This window comes from Mustela putorius, unplaced genomic scaffold, assembly GCF_011764305.1.
Source record: "Mustela putorius furo isolate JIRA1106 unplaced genomic scaffold, ASM1176430v1.1 tig00000228_pilon_pilon_pilon, whole genome shotgun sequence".
NCBI lineage: Eukaryota > Metazoa > Chordata > Mammalia > Carnivora > Mustelidae > Mustela > Mustela putorius.
This window is the reverse complement of record NW_025421322.1, coordinates 12,673,243-12,692,118: the sequence shown is the minus strand read 5'-3', so window position 1 is coordinate 12,692,118 and position 18,876 is coordinate 12,673,243. Positions and strand designations below refer to the sequence as shown.

The window sequence follows — 18,876 nt, the reverse complement described above, 5'->3', positions numbered from 1 at the left end:
ACTTGTACTGGTGAACATTTGCTTCTTAAGAGCAAAGAAAGTGGTTTCTTTTGGTGGAACCTACTCCTAGTGAAGATGCTATGAAGATTATTGAAATAGACAACAAAGGATTTAGAATATCACATGAGTTGACTCAATTTTTTTTCTTTTTTTTAAAGATTTTATTTATTTATTTGACAGAGAGAGAGCAAAGTAAGTAGAGCAGCAGGCAGAGGGAGGGAAAGAAGCAGGCTCTCTGCTGAGCAGGGAGTCTGATGTGGGGCTCGATCCCAGGGCCCTGGGATTATGACCTGAGCCAAAGGCAGCCGCTTAACCAACTGAGCCACCCAGATGACCCTTGACTCTCAATTTTCAAAGAAATTCTGCTATGGGTAAAATGTTTTCAGACGGCATCACATACTACAGAAAAGTTGTTCATGAAAGGAAGAATCAGTCAATGCAGATAATTCCAGGTTGTCTTATTTTAAGAAATTGCCACAGCCACCCCTAGCCTCAGCAATAACCACCCTGATGAGTCAGCAGCCATCAACATCAAGGCAAGACCTTCTGCCATCAAAAAGATTACAGCTCAGGGCGTCAGCGTGGCTCAGTCGGTTTGCATCTGCCTTTAGTTCAGGTAATAATCTCAGGGTCTGTGATCAAGCCTCACACTGGGCTCTCTGCCCAGCGGGGAGCCTGCTTCTCTCCCTCTGCCTCCCACTCCACCTGTTTGTGCTCTCTCTCTCTCCATCAAAAAAATAAAACCTTACCAAAAAAAAGAAAAAAAAAAGATTACAACTCACCAAAAGCTCATGTACTGACTAGCATTTTTTAACAGCTAAGTATTTTTAAATTAAGGTATGTACATTGTTTTTAGACCTGCTGTTGTACACTTAACAGACTACAGTATGGTATAATCGTAACTTTTATATGCACCGGGAAACCAAAAAATTCATTTGGCTTTATTGTGATAATTCATTTTATTGTGGTGGCCTGGAGTCAAAGCTGCAACATCTCTGAGGTATGCCTGCATATAATAGTCAGGATATGCAGTGAGCAGAAAAGGCATGGTGACAAAGGAGTGGAACATAGGGGAAGCAGTTTTATAAGTTATGATCTAGTTTTGCTAAATGCTAGGTTATGAGGAGAGTGATAGGAGCCAATACTGGAAAGGTATGTTGGGGTCAGGTTTCGAGAAGCTTTCAAAAATGCCATTCAAACCAGTTCGGACATTTTTCTTTAAACATTGGAAAAAACCTGGGGACATAGAGGAAGTCTCTTGACACACAGTATGCTATGTACTTGGTTGAGTGTGGAAGCTGCTGACCCTGATCATCTTCCAGTGGGTATTTGAGAACTTAATCATAATAATTTTTGCTTTACAAAATCTTCAATTATTCTAACTGTAGATAGAATTAAATTTTCCCAACTCGAATGACAGATTAGCTTTGTTGAAAATGTTTTTAAAATAATGATTTCTTTCATAAAATATTCATTTAATTAAAAGTATTTCTCTAGAACATGGAAACGGGAAGACAAACTTGTGGTTCTCCAAATTGTCTTGTGTGATAGGTGGTCTGTTTGTTTCCTGTTGGCTGCTGTAACACATCAGCACAAATTTAATGGCTTGAACAACACAAATTAATTATCTTAAGTTCTAGAGGTTAGAGGTCCTAAAATGAAGCTTTGGGACTGCATTTCTTCTCTAGGCTATAAGGGAAGAATCCCTTTCCTTGCTCTTCTTTTCCCTTGCTTGCTTCTGTAGGCTGCCTGCATCCCTGGGCAGGTGGGTGCAGCTCTCCAACTGCGTAGGATCTTGTAGGTTTTCTCTGCTATCACTCTGCTTTTGTGGTCTGTCACCTTCTGTATCTGTGTTTCCTTCCTCTTACAAGAACCCTTGTTCAGGATGCCCCTGTGGCTCAGTTGGTTAAGAGTCTGCCTTCAGCTCAGGTCATGAGCCCAGGGTCCTGGGATCAAGTCCCACTTAGGGCTCCCTGCTCAGCAGGGAGTCTGCTTCTCCCTCCCCCTCTGCCTGCCACCCCTGCTACGTGGGCGTGCTCTCTCTGAGAAATGAAGAAAATCTTTCAAAAAATAAAAAGCCCTTATTAATACATTGGGTCCATCCAGGGAGGACAGGATTAGCTCTCTAGTTCAGGATCCTTAAGTAAATCGTATTTACAAAGGCTCTTTGGTCAGTGGATGGTATCCATGCATATTAAGAATCTCACATAAATATGATAATTCATTTGGGATGATATACTTGATGCTGGAGGTTCTCAAGAGTTCAAGCGGCTCATATAAACATGGGAATAGGGGAAGTTCCCAGAGCAACTGATGGTTGAATGGAATCTTGGAGGGTGAGAAGGAATCCATCAGGCAAGAAAGGCTAAGAAGAGTCCAGGCAGAATGCTGTGTGAAAGATATGGCAGAAGCAAACCATGTGAGATTTCTGTTTCTCTAATTAGTAGTACTTTGACTTCACTGTAATGGAGCCACACATAAAGTAAGTGGGAGCGGAAGAAAAGGAACATGTAAGTGAATAATGGGCACGTGGCAAGAGACCTACACCCCCATCTTCTTATTTCATGACTGATCTCCCTCAGTGGTTAGCCTTTTACTTGGTGGTTCAGGGCCGTGTGTTCTCTCGCAGTGTTGTCTGTTCATGCCAGGGTCTGAGTATACCAGGATCCAAGGTACATTATTTTCATTGTTAATACCAATTACATTCTTAAGGCACTTGGTTCATAAAATTAAATGAATCTTTATGAAAATATTTTTCAACCCATATTTGTATTTCAACTGTTTTTTTTTTTCTCTGAAAGCCCTTGGCAAATAAATAAATGAGAATATTAGAGGGACACGCAGGGAAGAGGGCTGAAGCGGTGTTGGATCTGTCAAGCTTACTATTAAAGGCCGTGCAGTCGGTGGTTTTGAAAGTAAACCCCATTTAGCCAGTGATTAACAGGAGCAGAAGCAAACCGTGTGAAATTGTGGTTTTTGTAATTAATAGTATTTTGACTCTACTGTAATGGAGATACATATAAAGTGAGAGTGGAAGAGTAGGAACATCTAAATCAGAATAAGGCCAACCCCCCCCCCTTTTTTTTTTAAGAATAATGTACCAGTTTTAAGTGTTTTTCACTGTTACATAAACAAAGCTGCATAAACATCCTTGTAAGTATCTCTACATATACGCCGGTATAATCTGTGAACACAGTCTGCCGGCCTCTCCTTCTGTAGGTAACAAACAAAACTGCTATCCCCAGGCATTGCTGGGCAACAGAAATTGGGTTGCTCTGTCACAGGATCTCCTGTGGCCAGGAGCCTGTGCAGGCACAGCTGTACCAACAAGTCCTCTTGCTGGAGAGTCACTTCACGGTCTTCCCTATTGAATACAGGTCAGGGCTCTACCTCTCATTTTAACCCAATGTTTTATTCTCCGGTCTGCCCTGAAACTCATGAGAGCAATTCAGTATTTACCACGTACTGTGCATAATTTGTGTTCTCTACATTCAGTCTGATTTTGTTGGTATTTAGGCATTTTAAACTCTGATAATAACATTTCTGTAAAGAATATTATTTCAACCTATTTTCATTAAAAGAAGGAGTCTTGTAGGTAGAATCCAAGTGGGAGTCTCAGCCTGTTGGTTTTATGTTAAAATAAATTGCTATAGTCGTTTATCTTGCAATAAAAATATACATAATAAACATTCTCGACATTGATATTATAATTAAATAGTACTTCAAAATAAATAATTTTGCACACAGACAGATTTGAGCTTGAATCCCAGCATTGTGATTTTTCTTTGTAGCCTAAAACAAGTTCTCAAAGTTTCCAAGTATGTTCTTTTATCTATTAAATGAAGATAATAATAGCCTTATAGGTTGAGATTAATATTTATAACATGGTTGGTATATAAGCACATGTTCATAAATCCTAGTAGCTATCATTGTTCTTGGTAATTATTACAAGTTAGCCATTTGTAAACTTCATATTTGTATTCTGTGGTTTAAAAAATTGATACTGCATTTAAAATTTAAGGTTTAAAAAATATTCTGCCTATAAATCAGTCTTTTATATCATGTTTTAAATAAACTAGGTTACTAACAGTTGAGAGGCATTATAGTATAGTGGTTACGAACATAGATTCCAGGGACACCTGGGTGGCTCAGTCCATTAAGTGTCTGCTCTTAGCCCAGATCATGATCCCAGTGTCCTGGAATCCAGATCTGCGCTGGGCTTCCTGCCAAGCAGACAGCCTGCTTCTCTCTCCTGCTGCTGCCCCTGCTTGTGCTCTCTCTTTCTGTCAAATAAATGGATAAAATCTTAAAAAAAAAAAAAAAAGATTCTGGGTTCAAATCTCAGCTAACTTTAGGCAAGTAACTTAAAGGCTCTGTGTACCACTTTCCTCAACTTTAAAACAGACATGAGGGGCATCTGGGTGGCTCAGTCGGTTAAGCCACTGCCTTTGGCTCAGGTCATGATCCCAGGGTCCTGGGATCAAGTCAAGTCCCACATAGGGCTCTCTGCTCAGCAGGGAGCCTGCTTCATCCCCCCTTTCTCTCTGCCTGCCTCTCTGCCTACTTGTGATCTTTGTCTGTCAAATAAATAAAATCTTAGAAAAAAAAAAAAAAAGACATGACACTAGCACATTTCTCCCAGGTGCATTTCTGAAGAGGTAATCAGATAATGCATATAGAAAGTTTAGAAAAGTTGCTGACATAGCACTGTATGTCAGTTATTGGCATCATCACGATTACTTTGTTAATTATTCTTTGTCACTTTGTTTTAGGTGAATCTTGGAAGCAACCAGTACCTTTTCTCTGTCATAGTGGATCCTAAAGAAATGCCCTGCTTCTGTTTGCGCCATGATGTTGATGCCCTACTCTGGCAACCACATTCCAGCAAACAAGAGGATATGTGGGAACACATTGCAACTTTCAATGCTTTAGGTATAAAGCTAGCTCTTTGCAAGTATTTTCCATTCTGTCAAAAATTATGGTCTTTTTTTTTAAGTTCATTTTTTTTAAATTTGAGTTTAATTTTAAACGTTAATACTTTTGGGACAGAATAGTAGAATTAATCTGTTTTTATGCTTGTACAGAAGGTCAACTCGGACTAGAAATCAAAGTGGTTATCTAACCACTTGAATCATTCTAATCAGTCATTTGTTTATTCCAAGTAAACTATTCTGAATTAGAACATGAATAGTGGGTTTCATAATATCCTGCACGGAACTTGTACTTAGGTTTCCTCTGTGTAATCTTCAAAAACATGATAAAATTGCTCTAAGATAATGCACATGAGGAGACATCTTTCATGGAACTTCTGTGCAAAAGAGAGCCATTGTAATGAACACATTTAGAGAAATGGTGTTAAGCAGAAACCAAATTCATTCTGTAAGATAAAAGGGAAAATGATTTTAAAACTGTCTCAAAAATTTAATCAACATAATTGTAGACTTATGCAATAATTGATTTAATGTCTAAATAATATTATGTGGTAGAAGTTTATATAAATAAAACACAGTTATTGCTTTACTGAGTGATTTTAAACTGGCAATAGGAAGTAAAATTATACATTCTGAATATAACCTTAATTATAGAGATTAGTCCATTTTCCTTTATATTTAATAATACAGGCTACTTAATGGTTAATTCAGACTCCAAATGGATTTTTGTGATACAGAATACAGAGTTTTGTTGAAAAATTTAAATGTCTAGCCTCTGTACCACAGTTCACAATTCTGAATCTTTTTTCAGTGAAGGGGTATTATATAATTTTTATATGCTCAGATTCTTCATTTGTATCCCTAAATCTGTTATCATAGATGAGTTCTACTGTGCTTAAATAGAAGTTTAATCATTACATTAGATACGTAGTCTTGAGATATTAGATACATTTAATTATCTCGGGGTTAGCCTGGAGAGCTAATTCTAAAACACTCAAATAGGTATCAACATCCCCTTCACTTTTTCCCCCTCAAACCCTGCTTAATATTAAAAACCGGTATTGAAAGGTATCTGGGTGGCCAGCTGGTTAAGTGTCCAGTTCTTGATTTCAGCTCAAGTCAGGATCTTAGGGTCATGGGATCGAGCTCAATGTGGGTCTCAGTGTAGCATCTGCTTGAGATTCTCTCCCTTTTCCTCCTCCCTCCCCCGTATTTGTACGCACACACGTTCTCTCCCAAATAAACAAAATCTTAAAAAAACAGTAGTCATCTTCCTGTGCTCAGTTGTTCCTTTGTTCATTATTTGGTGAGATCTCAATTTACATTAGTGTCCCATTTTTTATTTCACATGTTACAATATTTAGTAACTGTTCCAATCTGAAAATCCTAATTTATATTTTAGAACATAAGTGCCCTTTAACCTGTAAAGATTTTCTTAAAAGACAAGATTTTTTTCAAAGTGTGGTTTCAAGGGATGCCCTAATTGAGTTTTTAAAATTAGATACTTGAATTTTCATTCCAGCTGTAGTTATCTCCAGATTCTACTTCTGGAAGCCGAAGTACAACAAAATCCTATTACACTGTTGGTACTGGTGCATAAAAAAACCACTAACATTACAGAAATAATAAGAGAATGCACTGTCATATTAGCATTTTCAGGCTTGGGGCCTATATTATGGACACACTCCAGAAATTACAGAGGTATTCTAGAATTTTTTCTCATTTTTTTCTCATAAAAAAGAATTCTGTATAATGCTACATCTGTGATTGATGAGCCTAATTATTTTTTTTTAAAGATTTGAGGGAGAGAGTACAAGGGAGCACAAGCAGGGGGAGGGGCAGACAGACTCAAGCAGGCTTCACACCCAGTGAGTAGCCAGTTGCTCGGCCCAGCCCCACAACCTTGAGATTATGACCTGAGCTGAAATCAAGAGTCTGATGCTTAACAGATTATTAAATTGGCATTTAAAGACAGTTTGACATGTTTTCAATTCTATTGATTATAGATTTTTAGTGTTTTAATTATTCATGGAAGTAATTAAGGAACTGTTTTATTTTTCTTAAAGAGGTAAAACCTTACCTATTTTGTTCCTTAGGAATTAAAGCTATTTTTGCAGCAGTTGGGAGAAACTGATTATGGCTAATCATTAATGGTTCAGAATTCAACCACTGTTGAGTATTTATGGTGTATATTTTATTGAGGCATTTTAATGTAGTAAAAACTATGAAATATTAAATGCTTAATCACCTTTTTCTTTTTTTTAATACATAGGGTTTTTATTTGTTTGTCTCTTATTTCTTGTCAGGCTACGTCCAAGCATCAAAGAGAGACAAAAAATTTTTTGCCTGTGCTCCCAATTACTCTTATGCAGCCCTCTGCGAGTGCCTTCGCCGAGTATTCATCTACCGCCAGCCCACTCCCATGTCCACTGTACTGTACAACAGAAAGGAAGGCAGGCAAGTAGGACAGGTTGCTAAGCAGCAGGTAGCAAGCCTAGAAACCAACGATCCTATTTTAGGCTTTCAAGCAACAAATGAGAGATTATTTGTTCTCACTACCAAAAACCTCTTTTTAATAAAAGTAAATACAGAGAATTGATTACCCCAACATGTTGGCTTCTCTGTAGTGGAAAGGTATTCAGTGATAGCCAGAAGGTTGGCAGTTATACTATAACCTGTTAAGTTTTACTATGTTAAATAAAATTATCTTGTATGAATTTTTTATTTTTTAAAGGATATTGGAAATATATTCAAGAGATTATGATTCTATAGAAGTTATGGGGGGAAAACTGCAAATTTAAAGGAAATTGGCTTCTATTAAAAAAGTAAAGAAAGTATTAGTATATATAATTTTTTTAAAAAACAGGCTGTGGAATTTCATCTTTTATATGAAAGATGTACAAGTCAGTGTTTAAAAATAAAAATATTTATCATGTACTCCTTGTTCATTGATACAGTTTCCTCATTCTGTGCCTATAGAATTTTTGGAGAATAGTTAAACTGCTGATTCTTGTAAATACTTATTTAAGTGGACTAAACAGCTGAAGTTGAGGAGGAATACAACCAATGTACAGCGGGTTCAGTATGGGTACAGTTTGCTGAAGACTAAGATTTCTTGTTTTCAAATTATTGAATTTTTATCCATTTGTTCTTCCACAAACACAGAGAGAGATGATAAGATTCCACAAAGTGTAGCTCTTATGCATTGCTATACAACAGACTGTCTCAGAACTCAGTGATTTAAAACAAGGACAGTTGGGCGCCTGGGTGGCTCAGTGGGTTAAGCCGCTGCCTTCGGCTCAGGTCATGATCTCGGGGTCCTGGGATCGAGTCCCACATCGGGCTCTCTGCTCAGCAGGGAGCCTGCTTCCTCCTCTCTCTCTGCCTGCCTCTCTGCCTACTTGTAATCTCTCTCTGTCAAATAAATAAATAAAATCTTTAAAAAAAAAAAAATAAAAAAATAAAAAATAAAAAAAAATAAAAAAAAAATAAAACAAGGACAGTTAAAAATCCATGATTCACTGATTGGGCCATCTCTGTTCTTTCTACATGGCAGAACAAAGGAACTGGTGGGTGCCATTTCTCTCGCCTGCGCCCAGCCTAGATACATAAACACCAGCAGGAACCAGCCCAGCTTGAACACTCTCGACCTAGCTTGCTAACAGTGTGCCCCAGCCCTGTGTAACTACACAGATCTTCCCCCAACTCTCACAGCAAACCAGCACTGACCTTGCTAACACTGCACACCCAATCCCTGTATTCTGTGGACTTCCTTCCAACACACCCTCGGTAGGAATCCATCCAAAGAGGTGCCACAAACATGGCAGTGTGCAAGCAGCCCTGATGCGCCACCCCAAAGTGACTCCTGCCCAGGAAGTGGGGGACATAACCACCACACACACCAGTCCTAACTGAAGTCCCAGTATTGGGGCAGGGGCAGATATCTGGTCTGACTGGAGGTCTCACCCAACAATGAAAACTTCTTGGACAAAACAGGGAAGTGCCCTGCAGTTATGCTACTGCAGCTCTGGCAAACACCTGTTCTGATCCAACTAAAGCCCAACACAGTTCCAGACTGTACTGCCAACACAGGGACCAAACCCTGCCACAAAAGGCAAAGAGAACCAATGCAGATGACCGGACTGAAGGTAAATGAAGCCCAGCCACAACAGCAGGGTGCATTCAACACACAGGAGACACCCCTGAGCTGCCAGGTTCTACTGTCAGGCAAGAAAAACAAAAGGCATCCAGATTTAAAAAGAAGTAAATCTGTCTTTATCCACACGAAAAATGATCATTTGTGTTGAAAATTCTTTGGAACTTACTTAAAATTAAAACAAAGTACTAGAACTGTTAGTTGTCTGAGTTGCAGCAAACAACATCAATATACAGAATTCAACTATTTCTGTATACTAACAACCAGCAATCAGAAACTGATGTAAGAATAATAGCATTTACAATAACACTGTGTTCATAAATCAGAACAGTTAAGTGGCAAGATGTATTCCCAGGTTTATCTATAAATTTGATGCAAATCAATCAATCTTAACATACTTTTTTCTTTCTTAGTAAAGTATGATATTACAAAAGACCTAGAATACCAAAAAGAATAAAAGGTCTTACACCAAGAGATTTTCAGGCTATTAAGCTATATATTAAAAAAAAAAAAAAAAAAAAAAAAAAGGCTACTAAGCTGTAGTCATCAAGACAATGGACAGTGTGGTATTGACATCAAGACAGAAAAAAAAAAGTGATTGATAAAATGGAGACTCCAGATATAGATGTAGATGTATGGACATATATGGTCAATTGAATTTTCACAAAAGTACGAAGGCCATTCAGTGGAGAAAGGATAACTTCTTCCCAAAAAATGATGTTGAAACAATTGGATATCCATTTTATCTTTGTATTAGACTGAATAATGGTCACCCAAAGATATCAGGTACTAATCCCTGAAACCCATAAATGTTACCAAATAAAAAAATGAATAAGTATCTTACATGAAGAAATTATCCTGAATTAATCTAGGTGGACCCAAAATTCAGTTATAGTGTCTTTGTAAGAAAGAGGCAGAGAAGAGATTATGTCAAGATGGACGAAGAAATTAGAATGATGTCCACAAGCTAAGTATTCTGGCAGCCACCAGAAGCTAGAAGAGGCAAATAACAGATTCTCCTCCAGAACACGCAGAAGGAATATGGTCTTCGTGACACACTGATTTTTAATATCCGACCTCAGAACTATGGGAGAATATATTTCTATCGTTTTAAGTCACCAATTTTGTGATAATTTTTTATAGTAGCCATTGGTAATAGCCTTATACCAAAATTAAAATGGATCCTAGATCTAAAATGTAAAACTTTGAAACTTCTAGAAGGTAACATAAAAGAAAATCTTTGTAAGCTGGGGCTAGACAAAGATTTCTGGCTTAGCACACCAAAAAGCAAGATCCATTGAAGAGAAAATTGATGAACTGAACTTCAGGAAATTATGTTCTTGGTTAGAGAGTCTTAGAATAAAAGACAAGTCACAGACTGGAAGAAACTTCTGCAAGTCACTTATCTGATAAAGGATTTGTATCTAAAATATAAATATATATAGAACTCAAACTCATCAAATCTCAGCAAGAAAATAAGCAAATGAATAAAATGTCTTTACTGGGCCAAAGTATTAAAACAACATCACATCAAAGGAGATAATATGAGTGTTAAGTAAGTACATGGAAAATATGCTCAACATTATTAGTCATTCAGATATCAAAAAATGAAAGCATAATAAGACATGACTACATAGGTATTGAAATACTTCAAATTCAAGACTGACCATACCTAGTGTTGGCAAGGATGGGGAACAGCTGGAACTCTCATGATTAGAATGTGGATGATTAGATGATTAGAATTGTGGAATGATAGACTCACTTTGGAAAATGGGTGGTTTTCTAGAATGTTAAATATATATTTACCTTAAAACTAAAACATTTCAGTACCCATACTCTCACCCAAGAAAAATGGAAGTGTATGTCCATGCAAAGACTTGCCCATAGCCACATTTTTTGGTAATAATTAACCTGAGAACAAGCCAAATGACCATCACAGATGAAAAAATCCACTGGGAGATATCCAGGCCATGATCAGGACAATAAACAATAAACTCAGATAAAATCCTAGAAAGTGTCAATAAATTTATATTGACAGGAAAACAGATCGGTGGTTGCTGAGTAGGAGGGGTTGAAGGGAGATAATAAAGGATCATAAGGACACATTTTGAGGTAATGGTTGTGTTCATTGCCTTAATTGTGATAGTTTTATAACTGTATACATAAGTCAAACTTTATTCAACAGTGTGCATTAAATGGGCAGTTTATGTCTGATTACGCCATAATGCTATTAAAATTTTTATCTAAGGATTAGGTATTGAATTTTATCAATTCTTTCTACTATTTGTAATCATCTTTTACTATATTTCTGCTTTTACTAGTAACTTGTATTAAAATGGCATTTTAGGGGCACCTGGGTGGCTCAGTGGGTTAAGCTGCTGCCTTCGGCTCAGGTCATGATCTCAGGGTCCTGGGATCGAGTTCGCATCGGGCTCTCTGCTCAGCAGAGAGCCTGCTTCCCTCTCTCTCTCTCTGCCTGCCTCTCTGCCTACTTGTGATCTCTCTCTGTCAAATAAATAAATAAAATCTCTTTTAAAAAACCTAAAAAAATAAAATGGCATTTTAGTACACATTTTCTGTATATTTTGGGTATCAGCATCCATTTCCTTTATTTTGGTAGCCATACCATAAATTCTTTCTGAAACCATATTTGTGTGTTACTGAATCCAGCCTTGGCACCATCACTTAAAGCTAAGCCAGTCAGTTCTTTGCATTGGATACCATATCCAAAGCATAAATAAATGGTAACCGGACCCATTTCGAACCAATGATTTACGATGATTATTTGCTGTGCTTTCTGGAAAAAAACCATGCTACTGGATGTGAGAGTGAAGGAATATTTAAAAAAAAATATATGTCACTCTAGTAAGGTGAGAACTTCTTTGAAATATGAACCCAATAAAAGGATGGAGCTAAGAGGCTGTAAAAGAGAAAACAGCTTGATCTACCTAGCAGTGCTTAAAGCTAGATCTATTTTTGGACGTTTGGATAACATGAATCATTATCTTTTTGCCTGAGTCTTTTGGTCAAAAGAAGCCTGAATCCATGATGAAAAATTATTTTAATGCTCTTCATATTGAGACTTTAAGCTAGACATTTATATCTGAATTTATGGATGATAGTTAAATTATGTTTTTATCAAGAGCAGCAATAAATAAGGGTTTATAAATAAGTTACAGTGCCTTTTAGAAGGGGAACTTTTTTCCACTTCAAAATAGATTTGCTACCTCCTAAAAAAATGTTTGTTTATGAAAATAAATTTAGAAAATAACTTCTTTGTTTTGGTAGCCATACCATAAATTCTTTCTGAAACCACATATTTGTGTGTTACTGACTCCGTCCTTGGCACCAGCACTTAAACCTAAGTCAGTCAGTACTTTTCATTGCTCTGGATGTGGTGATTGGTTCATAAATGGGATCTGGACCCATTTAGAACGATTGATTCTCAGAGGGAAGAGAAAAGATTTAAGAGATGTTTCAATTTTGAAACTGTATTTTCTGACTTTGCCATTTTTCCATGTGCCCACACTACAGATACTCTATAAGTGGAGGAAAAATCTGTAGCATATTGTATTTTTAAGCCATTTAAATTTTTTTCTACTTCTATAATTTTTTTTTTTAAAGTTTGAGATTCATTTTAATGCTTGCTGAAATAGCCAACACAGATACTTTTTCTCTTATTTCTGGAAAAAATGGTACCAGGAGAATATTGAAGAAGATTGAGTATATTCTTGACATTAAAACAAATATTGCTCCCTTGCCTGCCATATGCATTTACCCCAGGAAAAAGAAGGTTTGGCTTGCAGCATTAATTCAGTCATTGAAATTATGGAATGAAGAACTCTCAAAGAAATACTGTTCTTCTGTAGTCCTTTACGCAATAGCACATATGTATTCAGTGTTTGCCTCACTAGAGGACAAAAGAGAAGGATTAGGATATCTTAATATATATATATATTATATATATAATATATATTATATAATTATAATTATATATATATATATATAATGTATCAAGTACAGGGTAATGAAAGTATGAAATGTATTCTCTAACATTGGTATAATCAATTCTGTTGGGGGTTTGTTACTGATGCTTCAGGAACCCAGCTGGAATCAGGTAGGAGGAAAAACAACTGAGAAATCAAGAACATCAAACAAAATGGAAAGCTGCGCTGGAAAACAGCCTGGCAGTTCCTCAAAAGGTTAAGCATAGAATTACCATAGGACCCACTCATCCCAAGCTTGGGTATATACCCAAGAGAAATAAATGCCAGTACATGAATTTTCATAGCATCATAGTAGCCAAAAATACAAAGAAAAGGATGGGTGGATGAATGTGGACTATATCCTTACAATGGGATATCATTTGTCAATAAAAAGGAGTAAAGTACTAATACTACAGCATGTATGAACTTCAAAAACATGCCAGGTTTCGGTGTAATTTCGCTAAATGCCAAGATCTCCAAGTTTTAATTTGTTAAATGAACATGATTTAGGAAGTTAGATTTTCCTCAATTCTTACTTTTTAAAATAGGGACAATAATACATTCCCTACAGAGTTGTGAGGTTTATAGGTTATATAGAGTGCCTAATTATCCATACATGCTAATTCCCTCAAAAGGCTTTAGAGTGTCTTAAGGAATATAGAATTGATAAATAAGAAAGAATTGCTACAGCATGACGTTGGGTGTTACATGAGTCTGTCCCGCCCACTGCCCGTAATTGGCTTCTAAAGCTCACAGAAATAGAACAAAGCTTGCTAAGCATGCTACTTCTAGGCTTCGGGAACCAACTGGTGTTGAGGGTGCCAGGGCTTGCTGAGAGGCCAGTGTCCACAGGACTTCTGCCAGCATTCACAGTCCTACTACCTTTAGGTAATTTTTGAGGGCTGAGATGAGAGAAATTTCCCACTTGAAGGGGACGGAGTTTTCCGCCCCAAAGAGATGCTGAAAATTTCTTGTAAAGCACGTACGTGTCAAAGAAGGAACTGCATTTGTTTCCTAGTCAGGTTTCTGCTTAGCTCTCAGGCTTTTCCACCTGCTCTTTGTTACTTGAGTAGGGTACAGAACAGTAAGGACAGATGGTCTGGTAGTGGGATACCAGTAACAAAAATGCACAAGGACCCTGAACTGTGTTCCTGATGCCTGAGATCTACAGAGATGGGTTCTTTTCATGGCTGCAGGTACCAGTGTTAGGAGTAAAGATGATCAATGAGATTGGAAGCCAGAGATTCTCCCAGTGACAATGAGGTGCTATATCTGAGGGCAGCTGCAAAGTGGGGGCAGTTCTATGGGAGTAGACTATGTAACTGGGTTTCACAGGGTTAACTGTAAAAACCAGAAAGTGTAATTCCAAAAGTCTTAAGGATGGGGGGAGGCAGAAGGAAGTTGGCTAGACATCTGCAGGTTAATAATAGCAGTAGACTGGGATATGGTGGTTTGGCACCTGACTTCTGCAACCAGACTGGTTAGATTCACAGACTCAGGATTAGAGGCAGCTTGTAGAAGGAATACAATGGTCTTCAATTTGGGAAATCCTGTGTTAAAGGTCCAACCTTTTCCATTTCTTTAAAGACTTTCTGCAAGTTAAAGGACAGGAAATTCTTTCAAAAACAGCAAACAAAACTCCTTGGGATCTTGAAATAGAAGACAGTAAACAACACTGTCTTAAATTTATATACTTATCGAAATGATAGGTTGGAATCTTTGCCTTAAAGTACATTTCAAAATTCTATTTCTTAAAGGTAACAACAATATTACAGCTAATAGGGAAAAAGCACCTACTATGTACCAGTCCCTGTTCTAGTACTTTACATATTAACTCTTTTCTCATAACAATTCTATTATTCCACTGAAGAGGAAACTAAAGACACAGAATTTAAGTAACCTGCCTTAGTTATACAACAGTAAGTGGAAGAGCCTGCTTTGAACCAAGACAGTATGGACTCCAGGGAGTTCTTAACCACTTTAAAAATCTGCTTTACATGCATGGGTAGTGACTTGTCCACATACTCCCTGATGATGGTGGTGGTGATTTCTTGTCATACAGGTGCCAAGTCTTTAAGATTTTAACCAGATGGAGTTTGGGACACAATTATATTTCTCAATCATTGCTTTTCTTTTACTGCGTGGCTAACTTCTCCTGTGGCTGTCAGTATTTAATATCTTCAGAGAGAGAGAGGCTTTGGGAAAGTAATTAAAATATTTAAGTCAATGAAAAAATTTGGTTTATGATTTTAGAAACTCATGATTTCACCCCATGCTTGTTGGGATGGTTCTAATTTCAATTGTGGTTTCCATAGTACTGCTTTTGAATTTCTTCCAAAGTGCATGACTTTTAATGGTTTCCCCGGTGATCTGTCAAATGGCTGACCCCAGCTGTATGATAAGTCCTAATTATGCCTAAAAGGATTTATTACAGTTTGGTATGATGAGAAAAAAAACTACTTTTCAACTGTTTCTGAATAACCTTCCTTGAACAATGCTTTTTTAAAAGATTTTATTTATTTATTTGGCAGAGAGGCAGGCAGAGAGGGAGAAGCAGGCTCCCTGCTGAGCAGAGAGCCCGATACGGGACTCGATCCCCGGACCCTAAGATCATGACCTGAGCCGAAGGCAGAGGCTTATAACCCACTGAGCCACCAAGGCACCTCTGAGCAATGCTTTTTTTTTTTTTTTTTTAAATTAGCATATAATGTATTATTTGTTCCAGGGGTACAAGTCTGTGATTCATCAGTCTTACACAATTCACAGCGTTCACCATAGCATGCATATACCCTCCCTAATGTCTGTCACCCAGCCACCCTATCCCTCCCAGCCCCCTCTACTCCAGCAACCCTCAGTTTGTTTCCTGAGATTAAGATAGTTTGTCTCCCTCTCTGGTTTCATCTTGTTTCATTTTTCCCTCCCTTTCCCTATGATCCTCTGTCTTGTTTCTCAAATTCCTCATATCGGTGAGATCATAGGATAATTGCCTTTTTTTTTTTTTAAGATTTTTTTTTTTTTAATTTGACAGAGAGAGAGAGGGATGACAAGTAGGCAGAGAGGCAGGCAGAGAGACAGAGGGGAAAGCAGGCTCCCTGCTTCCGAGCAGAGAGCCTGATGCGGGACTTGATCCCAGGACCCTGAGATCATGACCTGATCTGAAGGCAGAGGCTTAACCCACTGAGCCGCTCAGGCGTCCCGGATAATTGCCTTTTTCTGATTGACTTATTTTATTTAGCATAATACCCTCTATTTCCATCCACGTCATTGCAAATGGCAAGCTTTCATTTTTTTTTGATGGCTGCATAATATTCTTTTGTATATATATACCACATCTTCCTTATCCATTCGTCTGTTGATTGGTTCTAGGCTCTTTCCATAGTTTGACTATTGTGGATATTGCTGCTATAAACATTGGGGTGCATGTGCCCCTTCGGATCACTATGTATATTTGGGATAAAAACCCAGTAGTGCAATTGCTGGGTCATAGGGTAGCTCGGTTTTCAACTTTTTGAGGAACTTCCATGGTGTTTTCCAGAACGGCTTCATCAGCTTACATTCCCACCAACAGTATAGGAGGGGTCCCCTTTCTCCTTCAGCAATGCTTCTTGCACAGTATTTTTTGACTCTTTTTTCCAAGTTTTGGCTCTCCCCCTCCCCTTTTTTAAACCTTCCCTACGTGTTTTAGTTCTCAAGGGATCATTTCAACCTGTGCTGAATTCTGGGCTAAACATACTTGTTTACTTACCCAAAGACCGTGTTTTACAAAAGTAGGAGCCAGCTAAGCTCCCTGATTTACTCAGCGTCCATGAATCATTATGACAAAGCAGGAAAGCCTGTTGACCTCTTTGCCAAGTCTGCCCACTGTGGAGCTAGATGCAATGACACATTTTTGAAAGGAGTGAACTTCTTTGTAGGGAATTAACTAGTGCCTTATACTGCATTCCTGGTAGGACTCTGGAATGATGACTCCTAAGAACTGACTCATTGTAGAGAGTTAAAAAGCCATCTGCCCCTTAGCAAATGTTCTCACTTTGTTGTTAACCAGTATTGATCCTAGATCTGAAGGCAAGTAGTACCAACTTTTCAAACTGATGTGAAATTAGAAACTGCAGTCAGTTCATGGGTCATCAAAAACTAAATATAATGGATTGAGTTGGAAATGTTGCTTTTAATAAGGAAATTCAACATTGCCATAGCAATTTTAATGGTTCAAAAAGATTTTGGAAAAAAAAAAAAGATTTTGGCATTGTACTCCTTAATTTTATCCAAGAATTTTATTTAAAACCACACTAAAAAACTATTATATATTAATATCATTATTCTGCTTTCACCTTCACCCAGATGGAAATAATGTGCTAAAAGATAGCATTTTCTAGATAGTGCTGCCAGGCTGGTTTTGCCTATTCTGAGTACAGAGTCTTAATTACAATAGGCATCCTAGAGTGATTAACTTGGTAGATTAGTATCCTAATAAAACAAATTACTATCTATCACAAATTTGGTGGCTTAAAACAACACAGACTTGGGTGCCTGGGTGGCTCAGTGGGCACCTTCGGCTCAGGTCATGATCTCAGGGTCCTGGGATCGAGTCCCGCATTGGGCTCTTTGCTCAGCAGGGAGCCTGCTTCCCTCTCTCTCTCTCTGCCTGCCTCTCCATCTACTTGTGATTTCTCTGTCAAATAAATAAATAAAATCTTTAAAACAACAACAACAACAACAACACAGACTTATCTAAGCAATTTTGGAAGTCACAAGTCCCAAACTGGTCTCACTGGGCTAAAACCAACCTGTACAGGAAGATTTGTTTCCTTGACTTCCAGCTTCTAGAAGCTGCCTGCTTCCTTTGGCATATGGTCCTTTTCCATCTTCAAAGCCAACAAAAGTGGTGTAATTTTTTAAGCTGCATTACTCTGACAGTATTATACTTGTGCCTCCTTCTACTTTTGGGACCCTTTTGATTATATTGGGCCCACCCAGATAATACAGGATAATCTCCCTGTCTTAAAGTCAGTTGATTAATAACCTTATTTCTGTCTACACCCATAATATTTCTTTGCCTTATAATGTAACATATTCAGGTTCTGGGGATTAGGAGGTAGGATATCTTCTGGGGGGGCATTTTTCTACCTGCTACAGCCATCTAATAGCCTGCTATCTAGAACATATGGATTTTTAAATCAATAGAGGTTGAAGCCTTAATTTTTATGTTATTATTTACTGATGTTATCAAGATACACATGCATATATATAACATATATATATTAGGCCTAAAAGGGTTTATTAGTTTGGTGTGTGTATATATATATTCTGAAAACAATCTCTATCTTAAGTCCTATTTGAAATAAGAAAATGTATAAACACATAAATTCATATGTGAAATGCTTTTGTAATAAAAACCTAAGGTCATGCTCAAATAGGAAGATAGATCAAGCACATTTCAGAAAATTTCTGGAAGAAAGAAATTAGTGGACTGATGAAGCAGGTAGAGAAAATGATACCTATGACCCTACGAAGGGGGATAGTGAGAATATAGGAGCCACCCCGTAGAAGTTCTGGGCTCAGATTTGATCAGGTGGGAAAGTGAACAGAGCCTAGAATCAGAGGGATTAACTAAATGACTCTGTATGGTCCAACTGTACCTATAGGTTTCCTTAGTCTCTTCTGCCCTGCTCATGGAGAAGCAGATGGATTTTCCAAGGCAAAACATTTGTTGTCTTTCCCACAATGGCCCACCCCCAACTTTTTTTTTTTTTTTAAAGAAAAAAAAATCTAATTATTTGGAAAAAGCTAAGACTTACGATGA

The 18,876-nt window shown here is 37.6% G+C and overlaps 1 protein-coding gene across 1 annotated transcript in view; it reads left to right on the top strand.

Annotated features, from left to right (window-relative positions):
- The window catches only part of NUDCD1 (NudC domain containing 1), a 79,298-nt gene extending 71,430 nt beyond the window's left edge, over window positions 1–7,868 (top strand). The window contains exons 9-10 of the mRNA XM_004771307.3: window positions 4,773–4,932; window positions 7,238–7,868. Coding sequence (XP_004771364.1) covers window positions 4,773–4,932; window positions 7,238–7,530 — 453 coding nt within the window. The 3' untranslated portion in view covers window positions 7,531–7,868. The remainder of the gene's footprint in view (window positions 1–4,772; window positions 4,933–7,237) is intronic.
- The last annotated feature ends 11,008 nt before the right edge of the window (window positions 7,869–18,876 follow it).